Here is a 19,518-nt window from a genome sequence, read left to right as displayed (position 1 = left end):
TACACCTTTAATCCCAGCACTCGGAAGACAGAGGCAGGCGGATCTCTGTGAGATCCAGGACAGGCACCAAAACTACACAGAGAAACCCTGTCTCGGAAAAACAAAAAACAAAAAGAATTAGGAACTGACTGACTCAACCAATTGTTAACCTTAACAGTTTACATGTCTGTCATCCTTACCCTGTTTATGAGACAGGAACAATACCTTACAATACAGAGTCCACAGAGGCTAATGTCACTTTAAGAAAAAGCATTTTAATAGAGCATGATGTTTCCTTGCAATTATGATTAAAAACCAGCTTGGCACAGTGGCGCATGCCTTTTGTACTAGCTTGGGAGGCAGAGGCAGGAAGATCTCTCTGAGTTCCATCCAGTCAGAGTACATAATGAGACTATATCCAAAAAAAAAAAATTTAACATTAAAAAAGAAAAAAAAAGGGTTGGGGATTTTAGCTCAGTGGTAGGGCAAGCTTAAGGCCCTGGGTTCAGTCCTCAGCTCAAAAAAAAAGAGAGAGAGAAAAAAAAGAGGGGGGAAGAAAAACTAATTGACCTGAAGAATTTTTCAGTTTATAAGATTACTGGGCTGGAGAGATGGCTCAGAGGTTGAGAGCACTGGCTGCTCTTCCCGAGGTCCTGAGTTCAATTCCCAGCAACCACATGGTGGTTCACAACCATCTGTAATGTGATCTGGTGCCCTCTTCTAGTGTGTAGGCAGAATACTGTATACATAATAAATAAATAAATCTTTAAAAAAAAAAAGTAGAGATGACCAAAATTTAAAAAAAAAAAGATTACTGAAAATTATTCTTCATGGTTTTAGTTTCCCAAAACTCATGTACATTAGCAACAGACCCTCAAAAGCAAATATGTATTATGTTTTTCTTATCATAACATGCTTCTTTCCAAAGTTCATATCACTTAAGAAATCCCAGCACTTGGCAGCAAAGGCAGGAAAGCCTGGACTACATGGTAAAGTCCTATCTCAACACTAAAAACAAAAACATCATTTAAGAACTCCAGGGAATTTTTTCTAGGATTTTGTACTATTTTGTACTAGCTTAAATTATTCCCTTAAAGCAACAACTTCCCTCTACTAGAAGGGCTAGGAGAGGAGAGGTACTTACAGCTCCTTCTTGATCGACATCAGCCCCCATGGCCAACAAATGCTTCACACATTCCAAATGACCCTTTCGGGCAGCCCACACCAAAGGAGTTGTTCCATACTGTTAAAACAGGCAAGGAATTCAAAATTACTTTCAGACACGTACTAAAAGAAAGCAGCCTGTAATGAAGTTATATTTTCAGTATTCTTAATCAAGTATTGATATCAGTCATAATTCCAGTCCTAGACAAGAATCTATATCCCTCATCCTTTTGTCCTGAGTAGTTAGTCATTTTCGTATGAAGTGTCTTTTAATCAACTTTATTTAACTGTTCTAATCACGACAATCTTTCCACCACCGTCATACAGTCCCTAATTTTCCATAGGCATTCGCTGTTTCCTATATTTTATGATACAATGTGAGGTCCACTAGTCTAAAGTAGCATCAAGTGTCAAGCACAGCTCAGACAACCTCACCTAGTCAATGCACTAAAGTCTTTATCACAGAGTAAGCCCTGTTCACAGTATCACATTTTCACATATGAAAGTGAGGCCCAAACAGGGTCAAAGCAACCAAGTTATCAAGAGGTAGGAAAAGCTGGGAGGTAGAAGCACACATCTTTAATCCCAGGACTTGGGAGGCAGAGGCAGGTGGATTTCTTAGTTCAAAGCCAACCTGGTCTACAGAGGAGTTCCAGGACAGCCAGGGTTAAACTGAGAAACCCTGTCTCAACAAACAAACAAACAAAAAAGAGGTAGAAAAAGACCCATGGAGCCACCAAGCTTTCAGATCTGCACTCTTAACCATAACCCCACATCAATTTGTCTCCTTGACAACTGCAGCCCAGAACTGTTCAGAAGCACCTTTTATGGAACATGATCAGAAGGCATCACAAACTAACAATCAGGCATGAAAGCACTGCTATCCAATCAAGAGATGTGAATACCTCAAGTGCCCTTTATGTACATGAAAACCTGAACATGGTTGTAAACATTCAATAAACCCTGAAAGCCTGTCCAATAGTGCTTAAAAAACTGTTATTCCACATTGCCAATACAGTAAGAAGCCACTAGTCTGTATGACTGTAAGTGTGTAAAATGTGGCTAGTGCGACTTAATTTTAAATTAAATCTCAACAGCTCTATGTGGCTATTCTCTATGAGTGACATTAGACACCCTTGCAACCACACTCTTGGGAACTGAGCCCCTGAGAGCTGTTGGTAGATGGGTCTTCATGGCAGACAAACAAGGATGTGTGTACAGCAGGTGGGAACAGAAGCCTACCAAGAGGAGGAGGGGTGTGGGGAGAACAGGCTGAGAGAGATGGTAAGGGATGCAGGATAAACACTCCAATTTCATTCCCGCATCTGTAGTGTTCCCAGCCTCCTGCCTTGTAGGTAACATGTTGTCTGAAGCACCTTCTCTAGCCCGACAACACAATGTCCCAGCTATCCTTAAGGATAAGAGACTCATGAAGACGTCCTTAATTTTAGAAATCAGACGTAAGTTCTCATCCTTGAGCACCCACTGCATTTGTTACCTTCTGAGAGAATGCTATGCGAGAGGCTATGCTCCAAAGTCTGTTCTTTCTCTTTGCCATCACACTGGCCAGCTCACGCTGACCCTAAGGAGCAGACAATCTCAATGATGTCTTTACAAAGGACTCTTGCTATCTGGTAGGAACTTCCTCAACTTGCTTCCTGTCTATTCCACAATGGCTCTTCAGTTAGTGCTCAGCCACCTCAATAAATCTCTTATCCTTTTCAAGTTCAAATTCTGGTCTTTCCCCAACTAGATTCCTTTCATGTACGTTTCCCACAGTCTCAGCACATAATCCAGGCAGGCCTCTGATGAGTGATCCTCCAGATCTCTCTCTCTCTTTTCATCAAGACATGACTCAACTGTTTCCTCTCCTTTCACTTCCTCTCCTCCTGCTCCTCCCTTCCTCTTAGGTCTCTGGTTCAAGTCCTGACAATTTAGGCTTTCCTTGCCTAACCAACTGTCCTGGGTGGTTTTGTGTGTCACCTTGACACAAGCTACAGTCATCAGAGGAAGGAACCTCTGCTGAGGAAGGGCCTCCATACTCCAGCTGTAGGGCATTCTCTCATTCAGTGATTGATGGGGTGGGCCCAGTCCATTGTAGGTGGTGCCACCTCCCCAGGCTGCTGGTCCTGGGTTCTGTAAGAAAGCAGACTGAACAAGCCATGGGGAGCAAGCCAGTAAGCAGCACCCCTTCATGGCCTCTGCATCAGCTCCTGCCTCCAAGTTCCTGTCCTATGAGAGTTCATGTCCTAACTTCCTTCAATGATGAACAGTGATGTGGAAGTGTAAGCCCAATAAACCCTTTCCTCCCAGCTTGCTCTTTGGTCATGGTGTTTCATCACAGCAATAGAAACCCTAACTAAGACACCAATTTCACAGCAGCCTTCCCTCTTAGAGCCCATTATTACCCTTCCGTCCACACTACAAATGTAACTTCAACCATTATTTCCAATCATCACACCACCAGCTTTAGAACTAAGCATGAGAAAGAGAACCAAACTTGAATTTTAAGATCATTTTCACACAAACAAAGCAGGCAAGATTGAAAGTAGAAAGCAGAGTTACAATAGAAAACTTCAAACAATGAAGACATAAGTCCACTATCCCTGTCTTTTTAATAATGAGTTTAATGTAATACACATCAAGAGAACACTTAATCTATAACACAAATAGAGGACCCATCTATAAGTTGTGCATCTATAAAAATGTTAGATCACAAAAATAAGACACATCAGAGAGACTTATACCACGGACTGTAGCTCACCTTGTCAGAGCAGTTGACCTTCGCCCCATTCTGCAGCAGAAGATGCACTATGTCAGCATGGCCTCTGCCCGCTGCCCAAATGATTGGGTAAACACTATACTGCTGGATACACAGGTACACATGAGGATGGAGGAAGAAGACAGTCTTTTAGACGGACGTTTGCAACACAAATTTACTAAGTGAACACCAGCAGAATTAACACAAAGTAATGTTTTTAATCAAGTTAGAGACCATCCTCCATTTTAAAAACACAAATACTCTAAATAGATAATTAAAACTAAGATGTGTTAAGCCTTAAATAAGCACATGTTATGAACACATTTTTTTTTGCAGTTAACATATTTATTGTGATTAGCCAATAGGCAAGATTAATAAGCAGAATAAGAAGTAAAAAGCATGTACAAAAATGTATAAAATGTACAGAAAAGTAGAATGTATAGAAAAATGGTATGGCTTCTTGGTAAATGTTTTTTCAAGAAAGGATGCACTCACAGTAAGATAAAAAAGAATTCACAACTTCCTTTTGAAACGCTACACAATTATGGTTCACATTTAAGTTCAAAGACTTGCTTTTCACTGGAAAAACTAAGAAAGGACAGTGTATATAATTCTCATTGGGTCTTACGATGGCATTCTATATGATATCCAGTATGATCTAAAAAATCTCTACCCACTATGAAATACAAAAGCCTGCAGCATTCTTACATTACAAATTTACCATTTACATTACAAATTTACTTTCTGTTAATGCTTACCAAACCAGTGACACTTGGGTTGGCACCTTGAGAAAGAAGCAACTGGACAACATCAGTCCTGCCTTTGTAGCACGCCCACATGAGAGCTGTCCATCCCCCCTAAAAGGACAAAAAGCGATGTGTGAAACAGTATCATACACAAGCAAGGAATGCCTTTAATCAGGTCCTCTACGTACATCTTTGTAACACCATTGTTTTATGAAGATAATGGTCTTAAATCCTCAAGTTCCTCAGAAATATATGACAGAACACGAACTGAATAAAATTTGCTGAGTCTACAAGTGATCACTGCAAAGTTTGTGTAGTACACGTCACTGAACTAGAGTCCTCTGGCTGCTCACAGCCACAGTGCCCAGAAGTAGGCAGGGTCCTAATATTTGGGGGCATTTCACATCCAAACTAAGTACAGAAGTATCTTCCTAGATTTGAGAACATAGGACAATAGAAGTAAAGCCCTTGAGTGGCACAATATACTACAAAGAGAAAGAAAGCTACGGTGTCTTTAAAACTTCAGGCACATGTACTTTATTAAGGCCATCAGCAAGTAACCTGTACCGTGTATGCCAAGGCAGAGGGCCTCCTTCCCTGATTGCTTGTACTGTCAAAACTGACTTCTTAAAAGGTTAAGCATCTTACAGAATAGGACGGAAATGGCCCCTTTTCTCACTTTTATGCCTTTCCCAGATCATGATCCAACAGGAGGTACATGACAACTATGGCCATATCCTAGAAGAACTGTACCATTCCTGGACAGCAGCATGGAGAGATCACATTTATAATATATATATGTTTATATACATAAACATTCCAAAGACTATAACTTACCCAAAACATTTTATACTATCTGATGTACCTTTTAAAGCTTGATCCAAATGAAATAATTTTTTAAAGTGCTAAGTTATGACCTGTCAAAGAATGAGCTGAGAACTTTTAATTCTTCAGTAAGCTGGTGATGACTATCTCAACAGGAGACACTAGAACATTTAAATGCTGATTTAAAACATTCTTGAGTCATTCCAACATCCAGTCCCAAAGTGTAAAACAAACAGACCCTATCTTAAAAATAAAGTACAGACAAGGTTTCCTGTGTCTCCATCACTGTTAGTGATTCTCAGCTAACTAATGCTGCCCTGCAGAAAACATATGTACCATGTCACGGTGCTCCAAATTGGCCCCACACTTCAGCAGCTCCTCCACGATGTGGATGTGCCCCTCTTTAGACGCAGATATAAGTGCTGTCCAGTTATCCTTGAAAAATATTCAAAATGTCATATTTCAAAATAAGAAACAACACTCCAAAGTGAGAGAGGGATATGCTTGAATTTACATGCCAAATGAGTGTCCAAACTGACATAACGTGAGCCATGCTAAGCCTCTGTGGAACAATGCGGAGCTGTCTCTAAGGCTTCACCTGCCTGCTGAAGGGGTTAAACACAACCACCCTCACAACTGAGTTTAGGTTTCAGTTCTCTGAGGAGGACAAAACAGGTGTCTCTCCCACAAAAGGCCATTTATCCACAATGTCCTCATATTCAAGGACGAGGCCTGAGCCAGCCTCACAAGGTCTCAAGGACAATTCAGCAGCTCCTTCTAAGTCACGTCCAAACATACTCAAACTTGTGCAAGTGTGTCCAAAAATGATAAGAATAAACCTCAGCCAATTAAAAGTGTACTAGTGTAATTGCTGCCTGTGTAACCAATCATATTTGAGATGACCTAACTGTCCCTGAAACTCCCCTTAGCTGTGCTTAAAAGGAGCCTACATGCTTCTCTCAGGGCCGTCGCCATTTTGTACATGTGCCCAATTCTCGCATGTGAAATAGTAATAAACGCTCTTTATTGTTACATAATATTTGAGTCTAGGGTCTCCTTCAGCATTTCCTTCAACTCTACATTTGTTACACTGGCTGGGAAACACCGGGGACCCCCTCACTCATTAGTGGATCGTTCTAGGAGAGTCTGGGTGTGCTTGTATATGTCTTTATTCTGTCTTTGTTCTGGTCTGCTGACCAGACACAAACTGGAGACCTACTGAGGAAGGGCGGATGCCATTAACTTCCTCCTGGTCGAGGAGTCTGAGGACGCTCAGAACTCCCTTCTGATGGAACTGGAGAGTTCCAATCTGTTGGAGTTAGGAAGCTCCAATCTGGTTATGGTGGCTACTGATTGGAAGGTTCCCATCATCTGGGTGGAGCCCAAGTATGGTGAAGGATGCCTTCTGCATCTTTTAAGTATCTTTTTTGAATACCAGTAGGTTTATTTGTGTGTATATATTTATGTTCTGTTCATCTTCTTTTGTGTTCTTGAAAAATAATATCATGGGGCAGGCAGTTCTTCAGTGTTGATACAGTTTACAGCCTGTGATAACAGCTCCCACTACCAAGGTCCTTGCTGCTGCTACTTTCCCACCTCAACCCTTTCCTGTCCTGACACTGCCTAAGAAACTGCTGGATTGAACCAACCTATGCACTTTAAGATTTACTACATTTGGGAAAAAGTACACTTTTGTTTCCACAGAAAAAAATATATGGTTTCCTTCAAAATCAATAGAGATCAGATTTCACCAGGGGAGAGCTCCTAAAGATCTTGGCTCCAGACATGAGAGAAAAAGCCAGGAAAGACCACAGTACCGATGACATGTATGCTGATCCCTCTGCATGGGAACAGCCCTGAGACTAGATGACCAATGTTACAACTCATTTTCTCAGGACTCGGCTATTACCTCAAATTTTCTTTTGGTCATTCAGATTCAGTGGGTTATAAATATTTGTCATCGTTTAGAGGAGGTTGGTTACGAATTATTATTAGTCACGGTAAGAAAAAACTATTAGTAGTCTCGAATACTTCACATTGATATGGATTTTTATGTATTAATACAAATTTATGGTTATTTTTGTTATATATACACACACACTCTTATTTAAGGTACTGTACCTATACAACTTATTTAAAAATATCATGTATAACTAAAAAAATACAGGTTAATAATTAGTCATCATGTCACAGCCCACTGGGTTGCAGGGCTCTACATAGTGGCCTTATATAAAATGTCAGAACTAAAGCTCTTACATGTTCAGAATTTCATAGAGAAGTCCAAACCTGTTTCTTAAAAGTTGTCAACATCACAGCTATGTTCTATAAATAAAAACTGCAGTCTAACTGCTCCTGTAATGTCTAAGGATATACTTATGTCTATGGATAAAAAGATGCTTGTAAGATAAAAACAGGACCTGAGAGGTCCATTTGACTAATATATCTACAGGGTAACAAATGACCTGACAGCTGTTATCAAACTTAGATATATTTTCAAGATTAAACCTAGGTTTGTTTAGCTCAAATATATTTAATAGATAATGATCCTCAAACCTGTCAAAGATCTGACAAATATGGCATTTAAATTATTTAATATGAAAGGGAGAAGGGTCAGGAGCCCCTTCTCCCTGCTGCCTGCTTCCTGGTCTGATGAGATTGCCAGATGGACTTGCTCCTGGTCAGAACAGAGGACAACTTCAGCTGTTTATTTGGTTCTGTATTTGTAAGTGTATTTCCTTAATTTATATCTTAATAAATCCCTATTACCCATTAAACAGACTCATGTGAATTGATCTTAACAGTGTAGGATTTGGTCTTGTAAATCTTAATCTTCCTTTGAGGGGAAGGACTAACCAATCACCCAACTGTGCACTTTTGAGAGCTATCAAAATAAAGACAAATACTAAATACTATTACTCTGGGTTAAAAAGTTTAGAATAACATTTTTAGAAGTGTTATATGTTATATGTAATAGCAACCATACTGGGAAGGTCTTACTTTAAAATAAATTCAAAAGTTACTATCTATCAGTCAAAAGGTGGGGGGGAGACTCAGTGGTTAAGAGCACTGACTGATGTTCCAGGGGACCTAGGTTCAATTCCCAGGCTTTCCAGTGTCTGATCATGCCAGGATAAAAAACAAAAACAAACAATAACAACAAAAAAAAAAAAAAAAAAAAAATGAGCCCTCTCCTTTTCCTTTTAAGAGGTCATGTACAATGGCAAGAAGCACCACCTCTTTTGGGCCCATAGCCCAAGGTCATGGGCAGAGCAAATATACTATGACAGAGACTTCTAGCTCCTAACAGTGACCCCAAGGTCTCCAAAGAAGATATGAAATACCACAACGACACCACCTAGATTATTGGTAACACTGACCACTGGGCAAGATGCCTAATACAACACCTGCTGCCAGGACTCGGCCCAGACTGCGGACAAACAGGACACTGGAGAACTGATTGCCCCACTTTGCCTAGACAAAATAAGATCGCTCTTCCCCATGTTCCTCCTCCTGATGCTGCTCTGGAACCTCTGACCCAATGTTACGGAGACCACAGGGACCTAGGATGATTGTCTCTGTCATTTTAACTGATACACAGACCATTTATATTTCATGTTATAATTTGTCCTTCTCAGATCTCTGATGGTATTGATGGCTGGGCTGACTATACCTTTGTCAGCTTAGTAACAACAGGCAACCAGATTCTTCCACAAGGCTATAGCCAGTTTGTTAGCTCATTTTATATGTAAAAATCAAGCCTTGATTTCTCTAAAGCTACTAGGTTTCCTACTTTTAAAAAAATGACAGATTTCAGATGTAACTTTCCACTAAAGGAACATAATTTAAAATTACTATTCTCAATAACAACTACTTGTATTAGTTAGATAAATGACTGGTTAAAAAATGTTCATGCTTTTTAACCCAAATCTATAGCTTTCTCTAGGACCCAAAGGTGTGAGTCTACTCCAGCTGTTTTGTAGACACCTGTTACCTGATTTTTCTACAATGTGGATTTCAGTACAGATTGGTAATATTAATGTATCTAAAACTTCTATGCTTTTATATAAACTAAAAATTCATATAAGCTTCAAAAAATCTGGGGAGACATAAAACTTGGATCCACTTCTTACAGGTCAAAAGGACTCCAGATAAGTACAGCCTAGGTTTCCCCACCTGACTATTCCCAAGGATGGTATCTCTCTCTCTCCTGGTCTTGGGACTCCTCACCTTCCTGCATTACTAGGACTATGGGCCTGAAAGTTCCAAATATAACATATTTTCCTGTAAGTCCCTAAACTTTAACTTCTGTCCCTAGTCTATATTTGTCTCAGCAGATTTTCACTTGGCTGACAGACACATGCAAGTATCAGCTGCTGACTACAACCTGCTCCAAATGACCACGAGCCCTGGCCTTGCTGAAAGCTGATGTGGACCAGTCTAGCCAATGTGATTGCTCCCTGTCTCTACAGATGGGTCAGATAACAACATGCTTCTGATGAATGCCCCATTGCCCAGCCTTTGACTAGCCTTTCAGCCTTCCTGGGCCCTGACAACAATGCCCCGGTATCAGCTGGAAGTAGTTACAAAAGAGAACACATCATTCTTTGTCCCTGCCCTTAATAGACTGAAATGCTGAGTCAAAAGAAAACTCCCTAACATAGGGGACAAAATGACTACCTATTAATGCCCACTGGCATACCAAGAAAATGGGCCGAGATTTGTCAACTGATAAATAGTTCTACAATATGATAAGGCACTTGGCCTTCTTTATACAAAACCAAAGAAGTATTACATAGCTTTAAGAATAAAGTATTATTTCTATATAAATCACTCAGGCTGTATTAAAAAAAAACAAAAAAACAAATACATTATAGCTGGGCAGTGTTGGCACATGCCTTTAATTCTAGCACTTTAGGAGGACTAATGAGCAGACCATGCATGCATACCAGATCTTCCAGGTTGCAGTTGGCTCCATTCTTAATCAGTTCTTTCACTATTTCCACATTGCCCTGTTCAGCAGCTATCATCAGGGGAGTCTGGCCGCACTAGAGACAAACAGGATGGAGAATTTAGCAACATGATGTGCTCTCACTACAACATTGATAAGCACCACACTCACCTTCTCACAAAAGTGTCTAAAGCCCCAAATGTGTTTCCTGTATTTCTATAATTGATCAACAACTTTGAACTATAAGCTCAGTTTACTGATGATCTGAAAGTCATGAGCTAGTTAGGGTATATTGCTCAGTGATGGGCACTTGCCTCAAATGTATATGGCTCTGCATTTAATCTCCAGAAAAATAAATAAATTAAAGCCATTAGAAATGGAACTTTCCAGGACTGGAGAGGTGCCTCAGTAGTTAGGGGCACTGACTACTCTTCCAGAGGAACCAGATTTAGTTCCCAGCACCCACATGGCAATTACACAAATTACAATTGTCTATAATTCCAGTCCCAGGAGACTCAACACCCATGGCAAAACAACAATGCACATGAAATAAAAGTCTACTTTAAAAAAAAATGTAATTTTCCCACCATAATGTTAATAATCTGTTTTAGGCACTATGAGTTCATTCAGAAGCAGTAAATAAATGCTACTATAAGGATAACGTAAGTAAAGAGTTAAACATAACTACTAGTTTAAACAAAGTGAAAAATAAAACACATAAACACAGGCATTCTTATAATGAGAGACGTTAAATTATATGTGGTGGCCACATCACTCATTAGAGATAGAGGTGCCATGTATAACCATATTTTTCAAGTGGAAAAGTTTATCATTTGAACATTAAATTTGATAATCAGCCACTCAAAAAAGCAATATGCAATATGACCTCACAGAAACTGGCGGCATGCACGAGACCTGCACAGGTTCAAGCCAGACGGGGGTCACAGAGCAAAGCAGACATAGCTCCCACCTCTAACTAAGAAGTTATCTGCAGCTGGTGCCATGGGGCAAAGGGAAAACCAGTTCTGTCCAATGCAGTGTCCCTGGGTCTACTGTCTGCACTCCAGGCCAGCCCCATACCCAGCTGGACAGCCCCATACCCAGCTGGACAGCCCCATACCCAGCTGGACTCAGCCAACGCAAAAGTGGACTTTTTGTTTACTTTACTATGTTCTTTTTTTTTTTTGGATCCAGTTGGCCTTTTGCCTGTTTGTCTTGATTTTTGCTTTTGTGGGATGTTTTGTTTCCTGCGGGTATTTTTGTTTGTTTGTTTGCTATTCCTTAGTTGTTTTGAAAGAGAAAGAAAAAGAGTGAGAAAGAACATAAAGTTGAGTGGATAGGAAGGCAAAGAGGATCTGGGAAGAGATGGGGGGGGGGAAACACAATCAAAAAACTGTATGGAAAAATGTAATTTAAAAAAATTCATTAAAAAAGCAATGCGCACATCACTAATTGTTAAGCAGATTAACTTAAAACATTTATGGTTCTAAGTAGTAATGACAGACATCAATTACTATGCCACACATGCCTAAATCAGTTCTTTTTTTTTTTTTTTTTTTTTTTTTGCATACTTCCTACAGTATCCCTCTCCTAATCTATCGAGATTAACGGCTACACATCAAGTGGCATCCATACAACACAGAAGAAACTAAAGCCAAGAAACTGAATCTGAGCCCTGAGGAAGCATAAACTTTACATAATAGCCCTGGCTGTCCTGGAACCTTCTCTGTAATGAGGCTGGCCTTGAACTCACAGAGATGCAGTTGCCTCTGCCTCCTAAATTCTGGGATCAAAGGTGTGCACCACCATGACCCAGCTCAGTTGTATTAGATTTCTAAAGACAGAAGAGTACCTTGTAAACTGAATCGTAAAGCCTATTATTTCTAGAATCTGCTACTTCCTGTTCAACCAAGGTAGCAACCACAGCTCTAGAGAAAGAAGCAATCTGCCATCAGGAGAACTTTATCCTTGCATTTGACAATGAGTCACAAACGTGTCCTCCATATCTAGGCTTACATACTCCACAAATCACAAGCCTACTGCTTTCTAAACTCAAGAGGATGAAAAACCCACTACCCCTCACTATTGTTTGAATGTATCCCTCAAAGTTCCTATGTTGGAAACTCAATACAACATAATCTTGAGTGGCAGGGACCTGAAGAGGCAAGTAGACGATGGAGCACAGGCCTCCTGGATGGGTCAGTGTCATTACTGTGCAAGTGGGTCAGCTGCTGGAGCACTGAGACCCTAATAAAAGTGGGTCAGCTGCTGGAGTACTGAGACCCTAATAAAAGTGGGTCAGCTGCTGGAGCACTGAGACCCTAATAAAAGTGGGTCACTGCTGGAGCACTGAGACCCTAATAAAAGTGGGTCAGCTGCTGGAGCACTGAGACCCTAATAAAAGTGGGTCAGCTGCTGGAGCACTGAGACCCTAATAAAAGTGGGTCAGCTGCTGGAGCACTGAGACCCTAATAAAAGTGGGTCAGCTGCTGGAGCACTGAGACCCTAATAAAAGTGGGTTAGCTGCTGGAGCACTGAGATCCTAATAAAAGTGGGTCAGCTGCTGGAGCACTGAGACCCTAATAAAAGTGGGTCAGCTGCTGGAGCACTGAGACCCTAATAAAAGTGGGTTAGCTGCTGGAGCACTGAGATCCTAATAAAAGTGGGTCAGCTGCTGGAGCACTGAGACCCTAATAAAAGTGGGTCAGCTGCTGGAGCACTGAGACCTTAATAAAAGTGGGTCAGCTGCTGGAGCACTGAGACCCTAATAAAAGTGGGTCAGCTGCTGGAGCACTGAGACCCTAATAAAAGTGGGTTAGCTGCTGGAGCACTGAGACCCTAATAAAAGTGGGTCAGCTGCTGGAGCACTGAGACCCTAATAAAAGTGGGTCAGCTGTTGGAGCACTGAGACCCTAATAAAAGTGGGTCAGCTGCTGGAGCACTGAGATCCTAATAAAAGTGGGTCAGCTGCTGGAGCACTGAGATCCTAATAAAAGTGGGTCAGCTGCTGGAGCACTGAGATCCTAATAAAAGTGGGTCAGCTGCTGAAGCACTGAGACCCTAATAAAAGTGGGTCAGCTGCTGGAGCACTGAGACCCTAATAAAAGTGGGTCAGCTGCTGGAGCACTGAGACCCTAATAAAAGTGGGTCAGCTGCTGGAGCACTGAGATCCTAATAAAAGTGGGCCAGCTGCTGGAGCACTGAGACCCTAATAAAAGTGGGTCAGCTGCTGGAGCACTGAGATCCTAATAAAAGTGGGTCAGCTGCTGGAGCACTGAGACCCTAATAAAAGTGGGTCAGCTGCTGGAGCACTGAGACCCTAATAAAAGTGGGTCAGCTGCTGGAGCACTGAGACCCTAATAAAAGCAGAGTTTGGCTCCCTTCTCGTCTCTCTCATTCCCTTTCACACGTCCTCTCTCACCCACAGGACGCCTTCTGCCATGTTGTGATGCAGTAAGAAGGCTCTGAGCAGATGCCAGCCCTTCATCTTGGACTTCCTAACCTCTAGAACTATGAGAAGATGTTACCCAGCCTATGGGATTCCATGACAAATGCACACAAGCTGACTACCACCTCTCCTCTACTACTTACCGTGATCGCAGGCCCAAGTACACCAAAGAAAATGTAACACTACACACCAACTGAACTTCTCCTCAAGGGCGTCCTCCTCTCAGCTCCCCCAGGAGGCTGCAATGCAAACCCGCCTACAATGCAACTGCCTTGTTCTTCTAATTCCAGGATCTGTTTCTACGTTTTTATGTAAACCAGACCTACACAGTCACTGCCCTAAAGCAGTTATCTCTTAAATGACTGTTTGTCTTCCAATAATTACAGTAAAAGCAAAGCATTTTGAAATCCTCTCTTGAAATTCCTTTTAGAGTGTTTATAAACACAGAGCAAAATTTATCTCTTAAATCTTGTTTCATTTTCTTAGTCAGAATGTCCAGTCTCAATACTACCTATCACCCAGGCCTACTCCACCCCAGGAAAGGTGACCTTGCTCTTTCCAAGAACCAAGACACCAAAGATGCCGACTGCTTATGGAACTACTCATAAGCTGAGATTTATCTCGTTCATAAATAAAACAAAAGAGGCAAAAGACCCAGATACACAGGTTGTGGTCAATTATATACTAAACACACACATATATATTATTTTATTTCACTGATCTAATAGTTAAGAATCCTTTTCAAGAATGGGGACACAGGGCTGTGGAGACCCGAGTCAAGAGCCCCAGGACCAACATGGTGGAAGGAGAGAACCTACTTCTGCAAGCTGTCTTAGGATTCCCAGTTGGGTAACATGGCACACACACATACCCACACAATAAATAAAATGTAATAAAAATGATAAGCTAGACACCTTAAGATGAAGGAACTAAAATACTCTAAAGACAAGAAAGAAGGGGAAAATCTAACCAACTGTGAAATTCTAGATTATTCTTAGTCTTGTTGAAGATAGGGCCTCGCTCATGCCAGGAAGCATTCTTCCAAACAGCTATACCTCCCAGTTCAACAGTTTAAAATAATAATAATAATAATAAATAATTTTTGTTTACTTTTTTGGGAGGGTATGACTATATAGCCTAACTGGTCTGAAACTTACTATGTAAACTAGGTTGTCCTTGAACTCACAAAGATCTGCTGCCTCTGACTCCTGAGTGTTGGAATTAAAGGAGTACACCACCATATCCTGCTCCAAGATTAAATTTTATGAGAAGAGATGGTTCAGTGGATAAAGGTACTTGCCACCAAGCCTGACGACCTCATTCTGTTCCAAAGACCCACATGAATGTAGAGAACCAACTCCTGAAATTGTTCCCTGACCTACACACATACATGCAAATAAGTTTAATAAAAATTAAAATTAAAAAGTATCCACTGTTGGGCTACGTATACAGCTCAACAGTAGTGCTCTTCCCTAGCATGCGTGAGGGCATTGGTTCAATCCCTAGCATTGAAAAGGGAAGTGAGAGGGAAGGGGAGCCAGACAAGGGCCATGGCAGGCTCCTAGCAGTCCTGCCAAGGACCAGGCCTGAGTTTCAGTTTACTGGAGCTGACTGGAGCTGAGAAAGCAGTTCTTGGGAAAACCACAACTCAGGGGCAACCAGTCAGCAGGTGCCCCACAGTCTCCTGCTAGCTGAAGATAGTTTTCCCTACCCTGTTGCTGGAAAGTCCCTAACCACTAGAGCCACCTACCAATCGGCACCCAGACTAATCTCTCCCCCCTGGAATTCCACTAAACCACTAAAAAGGAGCCTGCAAGCTTCTCACAGGGTCACCATTTGCAACCCCAACATGTTGGTAATTTTAATAAATGTTCATACTGATTGTATACGTGCCTGGTTGTCTTTTATGGGACTTCTTGTGGACCCTAACGAAAAGAAGGGGTGGGGAGACGGCACAGTGGTTAAGAGTACTGGTGGCCTTTCCAGAGGACCTGGGTTCAATTCCCAGCACCCACCTGGTGGCTCATAACTGTCCGTTAACTCCACCCAGGGATCCAGTGCCTTCTTCTGACCTCTGCATGCACTAGGCATACACATGGTACACATACATACATGCAGTAAAATACCCACACACATAAAATAATAAAATAATCTAAAAATTTAAAAGTTATTAAGATAAACACATACTTTGACAGTTAAAATTGTATTATTCTCTAAAATGTCATATCAAATAGTTTTCAACCATCATACTACATCTGATGAAATGAGAGCAATGTTTTTGTCACACTATTTAACAGAAATATTTAAGGTTAATATTTAAGGTAAGTTTGTAATATTCTCTAAAACATGCAGCATCTAAAACCCAAGGTATGTGAAATGAACAACTCAGGGAGATTTGAGACTTGACTAAGAACATGGTTAGTCTGGTTGGTCTATTTGAAGGAGGTGGGGGGTCTTAGACACACACTATAAAGCTTCCTAAGGCACTGTAGTTTTCAAGACTCACACCTCCTGAATACTTACTGTTTTATCAGGGGGAAAGTCAATAAGCCTATACTCAATATTCAACCATTTATGTTAGCTAAAAAGTACTTTCAAAACACAGAATCCAATAGACTTCTAACAAGAACTTGCATCATGAGCCCACTGAAGCAGAGAACCACCTACTCCCCACCTCCATCCTTAGCCCAGCGCCTTGTGCAGAGAGCAGTCTGCAAGTACGTGAAGAACTGACTCTCAGCCTCACCTCATTTCTCTCATTCACATCTTTGCACTTCTCAAGAAGAGCTTTCAGGGCAGGAATGTTTTCTTCCTCCACATAATTTATAATACTCTGTGATATTAGAACCGACATTGTCACAGAAATCTATAGCCGACTTTATTTCACCTGCAAAAAACAAATCAGACAAAATGTACATTTCTGGTTAGAAATAAACTAAGTTGTTATTAAATATCTTTCAGTTTTTACCCTTCAGTGTATTCAGACACACCTCCAATGGTAGAAATATAAACAAATCCCCACACCTTACCTGTCACAATGCTGACAAGATGTCCTTTCCCAGACTCACAGTGCATATCAACCTCAATTCATCCCAAACCCAAGCTGGATGCTACCAACCTTTGTCACCACCACCCCAAGTGCAAGGGAAATGGCACTCTACTGGGGCTATTGCTGACCCCACCTCGGCTCCCATCAGCTCCAGCTCCACCCTTCCAGGGCCCAGGCCTTACCTGTCACTTAGCCCCACTTCTCACATGATACTGAATCTAATACATAACCAGTCTACAACAGCAGGTTCTTCCAGCTCTACCCACAAAAGTAACCCTATCTGCTGTCACTACCTCCATCTCTGCCTGTCTACAGCCACACTGGCTCCTCTCTCAGCCTCCACTCAGCCTCCCCGGCCCCCTCTGTCTATAAAGCATCCTCAGTGAGCTTCTAACTGAGCTAGCAGAGACTAAAGGGGTGTGGATACAGGCAGAAAAGGCCATATTGGTCCAGGAGTACAAAGTTTTAGTTGGACCAGGGCAAAAGGTTCTGTAGTCTGTATCTGTGATTTGTCAGTAGAATATCATGTTTTTCAAAGGAGCCAAGTGAGTTGATTTTAAATGTTCTTGCCACAAAGAAATTCTAAGAATGTGAGGTGATGAACAAGTTAATTAGCCTGAGTTGATCATGATGTGTACACATGGAAACATAAGTATATACAATTAGTATTTATCGATCAAAAATAACCCTCAAGCATGGATGCATCAGAGTCATTGGGAGGGATTATAGCACAGATCCCTGGGCCCTCCTCTCAGAGTCTCTGACTCAGTAGGTCTGAGTGGGGTCCCTGAATCTGCATCTTTGACCAGCATGCAAGTGAGCTACGCTGTCACTGAAATGTGTACTGGAGCCTTACTGAGTTGAACTAAATCCTTTTGCTCAAAGCTCTAAAATGGCTTCTCAGAGGACAGAAAAGTCCAATGCTTCACCTCAGCAGAGAAAGTGGTGTGGCCGATCACCTATTTAACATCTATAGCCTTATGGCCACACCTCCTCCTCAGTCCTTTCACTATATGACCATGCCCCATCCCACCAGGCACCTGTGCTCATCTTGTCTTCTAAAGCTCTCTTCATCAGACATGCTGTAGCTTGTCCCTCATTCTTACAGGCCATGCTATGAGAAAGAGTAGCCTATCATGGGATGCAGTAATAACTTCAGTCACCCAAAGTAGCCCCGCACTCCTGCCCCTCGACCACGTCCTTGCTCGCCACTGGTTTCCACCACTAGAAAAGCATCCCGTTTGCTTGGGGCACACCACCACAACCAGGGTGTAAGTTGGGAAAAGTAGAAACTTGGAGGGTGTCTAGAAGTGGAGGGGGGGGGGGGGGGTGGGTGTGATCAAGATACACTGTATATATACATTAAACTGTCAAAGAATAAATAAGCACATTCTAAAATTGTTTTAACACTAATAACAGTCAATGGTGGAGAGGATGTGGAGCAAAGGGAACACTCCTCCACTGCTGGTGGAAATGCAAACTTGTACAGCCACTCTGGAAATAAGTATGGTGGTTTCTCAGAAAATTGGAAATCAATCTACCTCAAGACCCAGCCATACCACTCTTGGGCTTATACCCAAGGAATGCTCAATCATACCACAAGATACATGCTCAACTATGTTCATAGCAGCACTATTTGTAATAGCCAGAACCTGGAAACAACCTAGATGCCCGTCAACTGAAGAATGGATTAAGAAAATGTGGTACATATACACAGCAGAGAAAAACAATGACAGCATGAAATTTGCAGGCAAATGGATGGAACTAAAAAAATCATCCTGAGTGAAGTAACACAAACCCAGAAGGACAAACATGGTATGTACTCACTCATAAATGTATTCTAGATATAAAGCAAAGAACAATCCAGACTGCAACCCACAGAACCATGGAGGCTATATATGTAGCAGGGGGACCCTAGGATGACTGTGGCTTATAATAAGTTTTGGTTTTACTCAATTACTGGGCAAGCCTCAATCAAACATTTCACTGTTAGGATAAGAATTTATACTGTATCAAGCTGATAATAGAAAAATAAATTTAAAAAGTAAAAAAATATAGAAAAAATACCAATGTACATAAAATAAATAAATTGAAATAATAAATAAATAAACAAATTTGTTTTAAATAGACTCTGTTCTACTCATGGGACATCTAAGTGTAAAATCTTCAATCCTTACTCTGTCCACTCTACAGATTCTAACTCAAAACTAACCTCAATGTAAACTGCTGCAAGAAAGCACACTGTTTCTATAACCTCTGATTAAGAAAACTGCTTTAATATCAAACTAAGCCGGGCAGTGGTGGTGCACGCCTTTAGTCCCAGCACTCGGGAGGCAGAGGCAGGTGGATCTCTGTGAGTTCGAGGCCAGCCTGGTCTACAGAGCTACTTCCAGGTCAGCTAGGGCTGTTACCCAGAGAAACCCTGTCTCAAGAGACTAAATAAATAAATAAATAAATAAATAAATAAATAAATAAATACTAAAAGCACAGTATATAAAAAGGAGAAATCTGATAGATCAAGGTTCATCAAAATTTAAAGAAGAAAAACAAAAACTTGACCTGTACCAGGAGAACTAAACTGCTCCTTCAGACCTCTCA

General features: G+C 41.2%; 1 protein-coding gene across 13 annotated transcripts in view; it reads right to left on the bottom strand.

The window, feature by feature from the left end:
• The window catches only part of Kidins220 (kinase D interacting substrate 220), a 90,423-nt gene that overhangs the window by 66,794 nt on the left and 4,111 nt on the right, over positions 1-19,518 (bottom strand). For 8 of the 13 annotated variants that reach the window (XM_036170764.1, XM_036170751.1, XM_036170753.1 and 5 more), the window contains exons 2-7: positions 16,618-16,758; positions 10,422-10,520; positions 5,812-5,910; positions 4,663-4,761; positions 3,908-4,009; positions 1,124-1,222 (exon numbers count right to left, since the gene is read on the bottom strand). In XM_036170764.1, the coding sequence (XP_036026657.1) occupies positions 1,124-1,222; positions 3,908-4,009; positions 4,663-4,761; positions 5,812-5,910; positions 10,422-10,520; positions 16,618-16,725 (606 nt within the window). In that variant the 5' untranslated portion in view covers positions 16,726-16,758. The remainder of the gene's footprint in view (positions 1-1,123; positions 1,223-3,907; positions 4,010-4,662; positions 4,762-5,811; positions 5,911-10,421; positions 10,521-16,617; positions 16,759-19,518) is intronic. The other 5 variants (XM_036170752.1, XM_036170755.1, XM_036170757.1 and 2 more) reach the window with 1 other exon arrangement.

The sequence above is a fragment of the Onychomys torridus genome, chromosome 21 (assembly GCF_903995425.1).
Source record: "Onychomys torridus chromosome 21, mOncTor1.1, whole genome shotgun sequence".
NCBI classification, from domain to species: domain Eukaryota; kingdom Metazoa; phylum Chordata; class Mammalia; order Rodentia; family Cricetidae; genus Onychomys; species Onychomys torridus.
This window is presented reverse-complemented; position numbering and strand designations above follow the sequence as displayed.